General features: G+C 37.1%; 1 protein-coding gene across 2 annotated transcripts in view; it reads right to left on the reverse strand.

The window, feature by feature from the left end:
• Positions 1-3827: 3827 nt before the first annotated feature.
• LOC116724585 (ephrin-A5b-like) overlaps positions 3828-11290 on the reverse strand; it is an 89188-nt gene continuing 81725 nt past the window's right edge. The window contains exons 3-5 of one of the 2 annotated variants that reach the window (XM_032570357.1): positions 11225-11290; positions 10996-11076; positions 3828-10008 (exon numbers count right to left, since the gene is read on the reverse strand). In XM_032570357.1, the coding sequence (XP_032426248.1) occupies positions 9884-10008; positions 10996-11076; positions 11225-11290 (272 nt within the window). In that variant the 3' untranslated portion in view covers positions 3828-9883. The remainder of the gene's footprint in view (positions 10009-10995; positions 11077-11224) is intronic. The other variant, XM_032570358.1, reaches the window with a different exon arrangement.

Consider the following 11290-nt stretch of genomic DNA (forward strand, 5'->3'; position numbering starts at 1 on the left):
CTACAGCCAGGTGAATAAAATGAACCAATCAGCTGATGGTTTCCACCTCCCAGCTGATTTTGTCGCCCCTCCCCGCCCTGTTTCTGTGCAGTCGTTGGATGGATCCGCTGGACTCGGCCAGCAGATCCTCGCTCTGCTCTTTGCCCTTCAAGCGTCTCATTCAGCTCTCAGCCTTGAACTTGCTCCGTATTTTTAGCTGTGAGTCGACTCACAGATGGCCTACATAAAGCTGAATAGAGCTTCATTATGGCAGCGGGCAGAAATGGCCGCCGTGCCATTGTGTGGTCTCTATTATGGGAATACGGGGGAGTTCAGTAACACAGCCGCTCGCTCCTCTGTCCACCGCCACCATGATGATTTCTGAAATGAGTTTATCCTCGGGGTTTCCGAAGGTCGCCAGCTCAACTCGGAGCGTTTGGCTGCTGATTCAAACCAGAGGAAAAACAATTCATTTCCCTCCGTTCCATCTGCTGGGGAATCAGATGAATGGAGAGGAGATGGAGGAAGATTTGGGAAATAAAGTGGAGGGGCGTTTCTTCCCCCTGAGATCAAATTAACACGGGAAGCACGAAACGTTCTGGAGACCAGAACCAGAGGAAAACTAAACCGGAAAACGACGAATCTGGACTCAGAAACCTGGAAACCTCTCAGCTTTCTGTGGAGGAAAATTTCCCTCAAATCTGGATTTATTTAAACCAGAACTTTATATTAAAACCTGGAACAAGGAGATTCATCCTACATTAAAGGAAATGTATGGAAAACAGAAACAGATTTAAGTTTGACTTTCACTTCTGTCTCTTGTTTTCCCAAAATGAGAAAAATTTAATAATTCTTCTTTAAAAGAAGAAACAGTTTCGCAAATGAGTTTAAGAACATTACATCACTTCCTGCTGTTTTCTAAACTGAATTTATCCCACTTTGCAAAATTTTTTGCTTTTTTAAACTAAATTTGGATCTCAACTTGAGCAAATTTCACAACATTTGTGATAAAAAAAACATAAAAGTTTGCAATATTTTTAGACAGAAATTTTAAGCAAAAATATTATTTTTGCAACTTTCCCCTCAGGAAAAGAGTTTTAGTATTTTCAAGAATAGTTGGTGGTGCTACATCCCCAGTATGTCTGAGAATGGCCTAGTCAAAGTCCACACCCAAATCCAATTGAGAGCCTGTTAGGTTTACAGCAAAATGATGCTTTCAGATATTCTCCATCCAGTTCGACTGGACTTGGAAAATATTTTAGTATTTTAGTAACTGTCTGAAACTAAATATTTAGCTTTGCAACAAAGTATTTCATTGCTAACTAAATATTTAGTTCAATATTAAGGTTTTGTTTCCTGACAAAGTATCTGGTTTGACACAATGTTTAGCTTGTTAACTAAATATTTAATTTGCTAGCCAAACATTTAGTTAGCAAACTAAATATTTAGTTAGCATGTTAAATATTTGAAGCTAAATGTTTAGCTTAACTATATGTTTAGTTTACTAGCTAAACATTTAGTTTGTAAACTAAACATTTAGTTTGAAACTGTGACATTTATGAATGAATGAATGAATGAATGAATATGGTGAAAATATGAACCCTTGTTGTTTTGATCTTATTATGGGCTAAATAATATAAATTATTTCTGTTCATTTTTTACTGTAATTTTACAAACAACACCTCATTCTGAATTTAGAATGAGGTGTTATTCTGAATTTTGGGTAAAGAAAAGTAATAAATCACTGTTGGAAAATGGGGCGATTGTGAATGTAATATTAAATGAAACTGTGCTGCAGCATCAATAACAGTTTAACAGGAAACAGCCCTTCCTCTGCTACTGATCCCACTGAAACGTCTTCCTTTGAAACCGAAGCCTGTTGTCCAAAAACAGGATAATTTGCCTTCTGAACGCAACACAGCTGTAACCCCAGACCAAACAAACATGTGGGAATATTTCACAGCCATAACTGCAGCGGTCCCTGCTGGATAATCAGCAGCTGCTCGAGTCTCGGGTTGATCTTTCCATCGGCAGATGATCCTGTCACAGAGAACACGCTCCAGGATTCACGGGAGAAGATCTGCGTCTTAACGGCCGATTGTAACGAGGAGATACAGGAGATGGGAAACGAGAGGGAAAGCGAGAGGGCGGACAGATTTACTTCCTCAGACCCTGAGAGCTGCAGATAGCAGGAGGCTGGTTATCAGTGGGAAGTCCAGGAGGAAACGTTCCCACAGTTTTCCACCTGACAGCATGGAGCACAAGATCTACACGAGCCAAAACACAGGAATAGATGCTTGTCCATGTGCAGGTCTGTAGGTGGGGCTGAATTTGGGTTTTTGGCTCTTATTGTAGAAAAACAGTTTTTTTGGACAAAGAGATTTCATGAAGTAAACCGTGAGGAAAAGGTTTGTGTCCTTTTTCATTCACATTTGCAGACAAATTGCGGCAGATTTTGACAAAACAGCAATTTGTTTTTGGCTGTATTTACCCAGAATGCCCTGAGCTATAATCCACTAGTGGTCTCTGGTCCGCTTGGCATTCATATACGCATTCAAACCGCACTAGAGTTCACTTCAACCAAACCGAGACTGAGGTTTGTAGGTGAGGCTTTTGGTCCAAAATGGAGTTAAATTATGCTTCCGCACATCTCCAAACGAACCGGGCTTTCTGGGCAAACAAAGCAGAGTTTGAGTAAAGTGGACTGAGCAGGGCTGGTGTGAAAACACATTTAAGGAGTTTTTTTTACTACTGATATTCCGGTAAACTCGGTTGTTGGGGTCCAAAATTACAACCTCTGTATAGCAACCTGTTCCCCTCCTCGCCTGTGGGGGCGCTGCACCAAGAACCACTGAAGAAAACAACATGAAATCCTCTGAAGAAGACACTTTCTTCTTCATCAAATGTAAACAAAAATAGTGTCAAATTTTAGCAGTTGTAGGATTTCTCTTGTTCTAGTTGTATTTACCCAGAATGCCCTGCGCTGTAGTTCACTTCCTGCCATAGCAGCAATCTCCAGTCCTCTTGGTGTTCACATATGCATTCAAACCGAACCAGAGTTCACTTCAACCAAACCGAGACCGAGGTTTAGCAGATGGTCCAGAGTCAATGGATCACAAAAGGTCGATGCTATTCGTTAGCTTCCTTCGTCTTATGATTTCGTAACATTAAACACCTCCGTCCATTTTTAGTTTTGTAAACAAAGTGCTGATGTTTGACGTCAATGTTCTTCTTACATGCATGCGGTTTGTCCAATTGTGGTCACATTTAATTAGCAGAATGAAGGCCTTGCAAAAAAAAACAAATCACAATTTAGCATAAAGACCTGAGGTGTAAACGTAGCGACATTCAATATGGTGCACAATCCCACTAGCTGTTCCTCTAAAGAGGGGAAAAACGTTCCACCAATAACCAGAATGCTCCAGAGCACTTCCTGATGATTCGTCATCATATTTGTGTTGATCCTTGTTAAACACAATCCCATCTTTAAGAACCTCCAGTCGGATGAAGCAGGGAGGAACGAGGAGGTTTGACACGGAAAGCGCAGGTGAAAAATTGGAGCCGACAGCAGAGGAGGCAGACCGGAGCGAGAAGCAACAAAACCGCGTGAGATGGCGTTTTCTTGGCAGAACTCCCCGAAGCGCTGCACATTCCCGCAAGATTAATTCAAGCCACTTCTGTTTTTGTTATTCCAGTCTGCAAATTACCCCCAGATTACAGGGTAACAGCTGTACAGCCACTTCAACCCCCAGACCCAACCAAGACAAACATCACACACTCTGGACGTTTTTCCACTTGGCAACCCGGCACTCCACGGCGAGATTAATGAAACAGATCAGACACCGCAATTACAACCACAAAGAAGTATTTATTAAACCTTTTTTTTTTGTTTCTTTCAGTTAGTCATAGCTGCTCCGACACGTGTATTTACAAAGACATGGCGTTTCTGTAGAAAAGTCTGGTGAGAGACGGAACAGGGGAAACATTAGAGGGGTTTTTAGACGGGGCTCGTTTAGGCACAAGGTTCAGTCACTACAACGTTAAAACAAGTGTGCGGTTCTGTGCCACAGCCACGTCTTTCTGTGGTAGCAAAAATGTTCCCACCGACAAAAACACACATCAGATAATTAGATAAAGAAGAACAGATAATGAACAACAAGGAGGAGGTGGTCGAAGCTACAAGGTACCTAAATCAGGTGACAGAGAAGAAGAAGTCCATCAGAAAACGTTTTTCACCTTCCAGATTTTCATAATAAAACATGTATTTGATGCAGAAACCAATGAAATCCAACCCATTAATTGACTTATAAACCTTTTTAGGGCCATGCACAGAAAATTAAAAAAACACGGTTACGAGAATAAAGTCATAATTTTAAGAGAATACAGTCATACGAGAATAAAATCAAAATAACACAAGGATAAAGTTGCAGTATCACAAAACATAAACGTTCTTCTGGTAATATGATGACTATTCTTGTAATACTCCAACTTTACTCTTGTAACTTTATTTTTCTAGGAATGGCCCTGTGAATGTGAAGATAAAACAGAAACAGTTGGACAGATCCAGCTACTTTTCGCTCGGCGTTCTGCGATCAATGATTGCAACGCCACCATACTGCATGTCTGACGCGGACGAGCATCAGCTATTTGGACAAACATATCTACAGATACGAGGCTGTTTGTTTTTCTTGTTTTATATAAAAGACATACAAAATGAAAGTCGGCAGGTTCGGTATCAAACTTGTTCATATTGTTAATGCGTCGACTGAGTCGTCCTTAAAAAGAGGTGCTGAAAGATACAGAGTGGGTTACGACAGACTAACCGTTGGGATACACAGTATCCAGGAAAAGATCCAACTGGTATTTGTCACTGGAGGCGATCATTAACCCGAGATATATTTATAATGTTAAGTCTCGACAGAAAAAGTCACTCAACTATTTCACCTCCTTGACTCCATTTTTGTTTTTGAAGCATCGTGACATCAGTTTATGAATTAAATGATTATGTTTCGTCTTTTCAAGTGAATACCACAGTGGTCTAGTTTCACCCCTTGGGTTTAAATTGAGTCCAAACAGTAACACAACTTTGCCAACTATGTGAGGAAGAGAAAAAAAAAATCCAGAATCAGGTCGCTGACGGATGAAGGCGATAATTCTACCCAGTTAAAACAAACAAAATCAGCTCCAAATGTCGTTCGCTGAAGGGTATTAGTAAAGAGATCTTGAATTACATTTTAAATTGGAACTCCAGCGGTTTTACTCATCAGTTTCAGCTTACCAAACATTATGAATGTTTTGATTTACTAGTTTTAAAAAAAGAAGGCAGGGTTTTATGAAAAGTTTGAGTTTTGGAGCAGTAGTGTTCCTCCGGGTGGGAATTGGAAAATTTTTTCCCTTTGATAAACAGTTTTGAGTATTCGGTCAAAAATTAAAGATATAAATTAAACGTAAATGTTTCTAAAATGGGTTTGTGTTGAACTGTTGTTGTCTTTGGACTAGAAAGCTGGTAAATGTTATTTCAGATAAGAGAATCAAGGAGAAATTCTCATTGAGGTGGTCAAGCTAAGACACAATCAGGCTCTAAGCTACTCAGAGTTGAGCTAACAGTCATCAAAGTCTAGCTAAAAGCTACTTAGAGTTGAGCTAATAGCATATCTTGATAAGAGCTAGCTAAAATAATGCTAGCAGCTACATAAAGTCAAGCTAATTGCTGCGCTTGCTCGTCAGCATCAAGCTAATAGCAAATCAAATTGGGGTAGTCAAGTTCTGATATAATCAGGCTAAAAGCTACTCAGGTTTGGGCTAATAGCCATAAAAATCTAGCTAACAACTACTTAGAGTTGTGCTAATATGCTTGGTGGGGCTAGTTAAAATCATGCTAACAGCTACTTAATGCCGAGCTTATTGCTGCTCTAGCTAGTCAACATCAAGCTAATAGCAAATCAAAGTTAAGCTAACATCAGTTTAGCTAACTAATCAAAGTAAGTGATTACACTGAGTGTCAAATTAATAGTTTTTAAAGTCAAGTTGGTAATTACTAGGAGTCTAAATAAAAGCTATTCAGCTTAGCAACTAGCCAAGCATATATATGTGCTCAAGCTAACAGTTAGCTTACAGCTAGCGACAGTTTAGTTTATAGCTACACTCAATTTCAGTAACCAGTTTAGCTAGTAGAGCTAAATGAAAACTAATGAATATATGTATCGGATCACAAACTTAGAGCAATTTGTGTTTCTACTTTTTAAAAAAGAAACATATATAGCAAGATTAAGTGATTATGAAACAGAAAATGAAAACCATTTTTTACTTTGACAAAAGTGAAAAATTAAAGTTTAGACGTTAGCTTGACTCCTCAATGGGAATTTCCCTGATTTTCTAAATAATAGAAAAACTGAACTTTCACAAAGGACATTTCTCAAAACTTTTATAGAAACAATTTTCACTTAAAATTAGGATAAAAAAAGTTTATTTTGCTATTTTGTAAAAGTTTGTAAGCATTGAAAAATGTTATAATTCTAACAAGACTTGTAATTATTACATATCTTACACTATATGGTACATAATTACATTCTCGTAAAAATTATTCTGACATCTTAATTATTATTTTTTTAATTAAAGCTTCTCTTTTAATCATTTTAAAACATGATCTTGAAAAGTTAAATTGTATTTTTTTAATGCAAAGTTTAAAAAAATTCACACTTAATTGAAAAACAAAATGATCTCCTTAAAATGTGTTAATTAAAACATATGCTAATCTTAATCAAAACTTCCCAGTGACTAATTACATTTTGATTATTTGATTTTCAGTGTAAATCCTGATTATTTTTGTACTTTAAAACTGGAGAAAGCAGTTAACTCGACGCTTGTGCTTCTCCAGCTGACTGGATGTGAATGGAGCGCAGCAGTGAAACCATCTCCACGCGTTTTTCACTCCCTCGCTTTCCCTCTCGGGTCGAGGCTCGGATTGCGTCGACCACACTCTGTGTTTTCCTTCTTCTCTGGGGGTCAATTTTTCATTCCAGAAATAACCGCTACGCGGGGGTACATGGTGTATTTTCTGTTCAGACGACACTTTACCCAGGATCAAAGACAGAAACCGAATCGCTCAGCCGGCAACCCGATGCGCAACGCTGCTGCCTGCGCTGTAAATTGTTTTCGCCGTTTCACTGATAAATCTCACCCAGTATGGAGCCCAGGTTGTGCCAGATGTAAAAATAAAACAATATTTTTGTTGGGGGTGCCAATATTTGTGGGAAGTATATTTTGAGGATATTAACATACACTGCAAAAACACAAAATCTTACCAAGTAATTTTGATCCAGTAACATGGAAAATGGGTTGAAATTATCTGCCAATAGAACTAGAACTGTTTCATCAATATTAAGGATTTTTTTACTTAAGTAATCTCATATCTTGCTGAAAAGTTTCTTGTTAGTTTTGTTTTATCTCAAATATGCTAGAAATTAGACCAGAATTAAGATGTTATGTTTTTGCAGTGTATGAATAGCTCTCTACACTAAAAATAACAACATAGAAAATCCATCAGTAAAGACATTTATGGTTTTGGAAATCAGGTAACATTTCATTTATTCAATAATTTTAATAATTAAGGGTAATAATAATTATTTGGCTCCAGTTATTTAGATTTACTTATTTATTTTGCAAATCATTTTTAAAAATCCCAACTAAAGATTTTCACTCCAATCTATTTTTCTGAAATTTCTATTTAGTATCAGATTATTATGCTGCAAAAAATACAATTAATTTATTTTTTATGCATCTTTACCAGAAGAGCCAATTATTTCAGTGTTTGGATTTGTGGTTTATTTCAAATATAGGGCCATTCAAGGCAAAAATCTATTAAACTTTTAAACCTCAGTGAACATATTTTTTTAGATAAAAAATAAGAGTGAAATTAAGTAAATCTGTCCAAACTGCTTACTAAAGCAATCTGCTCAAGATCTGATCTGAGTTTCCCCACTTTTAAAATCACTTCAACATCTGGCACTAACTGAGTTCCATATTTTTTAACTTGCCTAAGGGAATTTTCCAGAAATTGTTTGTCAGAAAAATGAAGAATGCCAAAACCTGTTCCAGCACTTATTTATATTACAAAAACATTAACATTGATTATTTTCTCCAAGACTCAAAAATGTGCCAAAATGAAAAGCTTGAGGTTTCAGAAATGTTCAAGCTGAAGTTGTGCTAGTGCAAAAATAGGTTAATTTCAAAAACATACTGTTTCAACTCTACTAGTGTTGCTAATAATTGTGGAAAGGAGTGTATATGTGATTTATTTTAAAGATATTAAACTTTTAATTTGTGAAACATCAATATTTTTGTTGGTAGAGGGAAAATAAAAATAGAAAATCCATCAGTGAAAATATTTAAACAGCTTACTGGGATCTTACTATGACTTTAATTTTTACTCTTGGCACTAACTGGGTACCGTAATCCTTTTTCAAGGTGAATTTCTCACATTATTTTTGTTAGAGTTGCACCAACAATTTAGAAAAACATTTATTTCTTAACGTTCATCAGTTTTCTACTGAGATCATTCAACCAAATTATATGTTGAACCATTTTACAGAAATTATGTGTTTTATTTATTAGACATCTTTTACTCATTTTGAGAAGTTGGGTGCTTTTGTGGGGACTATTTTAAAAATATTAGATTGTGAAAGCAAAATAAGCAAATTACCAATAGTTTAAACTATTTCCTCACCTTCATCTTTTTTTTGTTTTTTTTGGCAGTTGGCCCTTGCTGAGTTCCGTACTTTTGTAATAATAAAGGGGAATTTCCCTCCAGATTGGCATAAAAAGCTTTTCCTTCTATTGATCTCATGTTCGGCACGGAAACATCCCTGAATTTAAAATTTGCTCGTATTTACAATAGCAGTGTAAATAGTGATCCACGAAAACAAGAGTGTAACAGCAAAACTACGATCGTGACATTCGCCAGTGGCAAATTCAAAACACAAATACTCCATTTCTACACCCTGATGCACACCAAACTCTTCTTCTTTTCCTAGACTTTTGTTAAAAACAACTAGCTCCATCACATGTGATCGGTCCAAAACAGACAAACTCTTTTTTGTTCCTTTCTTTTTCCTCCAAACCTAAGTGTGATACAAGCTAACATCCTGTGACGGGTATTTGTTTTTATTGCCGTTCTAACTGTACTTACAGACTAAACCAGAACAGAAAAAAAGCACAAGGAATTCACAATAAATAGGAAAATAACATTTTGCCTGGAAAAATTCCTTGTTCGCTTCTGCTCTCCGTTCAAATATTTTACTGTACACCCGTGTTGGCTGCTACAATTACATGGTAAATAAAAAAAAAACAAAGAAATGCATTAATTGATCATTAAATTGATTCTGTCCAAACACTAAGAGATGAGTGCTTCCTTAATATTGTTTCTAACGGCTCCACAGTCCGCGTCCTTTCTAACCTGAGAGGAAGGTTAAGTCATCACAGCAGCAGCGTCCTCCATTGTTCCTCCCGCAACGAAGTGACACCAAGTTCCCAAAAAACGAAAAGGAACGGGAGAGAAAAAATGTCTGTAAACTTTTTTTTTTCCCAGGATCCTGCTGTGCTTCTTTGCTACTCGAGCTAATTAGTGTCGCGTTTGTGTAGACGGTGTCCCGTGTGGGAACGCTTTTCAAAATAACGGTGAAGTATCTGCATACTGTGGATTACAGCGAGGCTCTTCCGCCCCGAAGAGTCACAAAGTCGACAAGAACAAGCAAAGGCTTCACTTGCTGAAGTCTCTTCTCCTCTCAGAGATTAGGATTTTTTAATTTGATCTTTTTTAAAAAGTGCTCCTTAAAGAGGGAGGTGTAGAGCGGCGAGCTGTGGTCCAATCAGGACAGTCCTTTCCCCGGGTGAGGCGACTCGGCCGCTATAAAGACAAAATGGCTGCCAGGAGCATCAGGGCAGAGCTGAGCAGCAGGATGGAAAACTGTCGCCGACCGGCAGCGTTCACGTCTTGTCTGGCTGGTTCCGGCGACTCGTGATTGATTCCATCTGAGGAGAAAAAAAAACATTTTAAATTAAAACCTGGCTTGTTTTTTACTGGTAGTTTGAGTTTTAAATGTTGCATTCAACTAAAACCCAATTATGCAACAAACCTTGACATTTTGTCTCCCTGTTAACAGTTTTACGATATTTGGACACTTACAGAGCTTTGGAAAAATATATTTTAACACATTTTACTGGGACTTTATGCGACTGGTTTAGAAACACTGTAGATAGAAACAAAGGAGTAAATTTCCAAAGTCACAATCATGAGAAGAAAGTCATATAATAAAATCTATTTTAACGAGAGAAAAAAACCGTAATAACATTATTGTTTTATTCTCATAATACTGTGACCTTATTCTCTTTATATTACAACTTTATTCCTATATGTGACAGTTTGTCAGGGCTGTTATAAATAGTTTTTTGGTGGAAATTTACTCCTTTTTTTCTAAGAAAGTTCGAGATTAATCACAGAAAATTTCTAAATTTCAGAGTTTTTTTTTCTTCTAGAAAATATTTGTCTTTGTTTTGTTTTCCAAGAAAATCTCTGGGATTAATCTGAAAATTTCTGAGTTTTTTTTTTTTTGGTGCTTTTGGGACTTTTAAAAAATGTCCTTGTTTTTTTCTAGGAATGTTCTGAGATTATATCCTCAAAATGTTGGGATAGAAAGAAAAGGAGGAATAAATTTCCTCCGAGAAAACCCAGAAATTTTAAGATCACAGAAAAAAGAGAAAAATTCAGTTTTATCTAGAATATTTCTGAGATTAATCTTGAGATATCGGGTTACTTTGTGGTATTTTGGACCAATTTTTCAATATTTGGAGAATAAAGTTGTAATATAATGGCTTTATTGTCATAATATGACTTTATTCTTGTAATTTTATATATATATTTTTGGCTTTATTGCTCTGTTATATAAATCTGCCAAACTGGTAAAAAAAAACATTTAGCCGTCCAAATCTAGTCAGTTTTTTCAGTAAACTCTCACTAACCTCTGGGTTCAAGTGAGTTGTGACTGTTTTCGTCAAATTCGACTCCTTCCTGCGAGCTCCCAGAGTTTTTCACACAATTGTCTTGAGAAAACAAAGAGGAAAGAAAGAGAGATTTGAAGATTAGACACGTCAGTCGTCACAGCAGCCAGATCACGAGCTGAATTAAAGCGAAAAAAACTGCAAACAGAATAGAAAATGTGGCGACAGACACAACAAACGTGCTGCTCACTTTGGGGCCTGACGAAGACCTTGAGCCGAAGGCAGTTCTTCCTTCCTCTGTCGTCGGTGATGGAGG

The sequence above is a fragment of the Xiphophorus hellerii genome, chromosome 8 (assembly GCF_003331165.1).
Source record: "Xiphophorus hellerii strain 12219 chromosome 8, Xiphophorus_hellerii-4.1, whole genome shotgun sequence".
Lineage (NCBI taxonomy): Eukaryota > Metazoa > Chordata > Actinopteri > Cyprinodontiformes > Poeciliidae > Xiphophorus > Xiphophorus hellerii.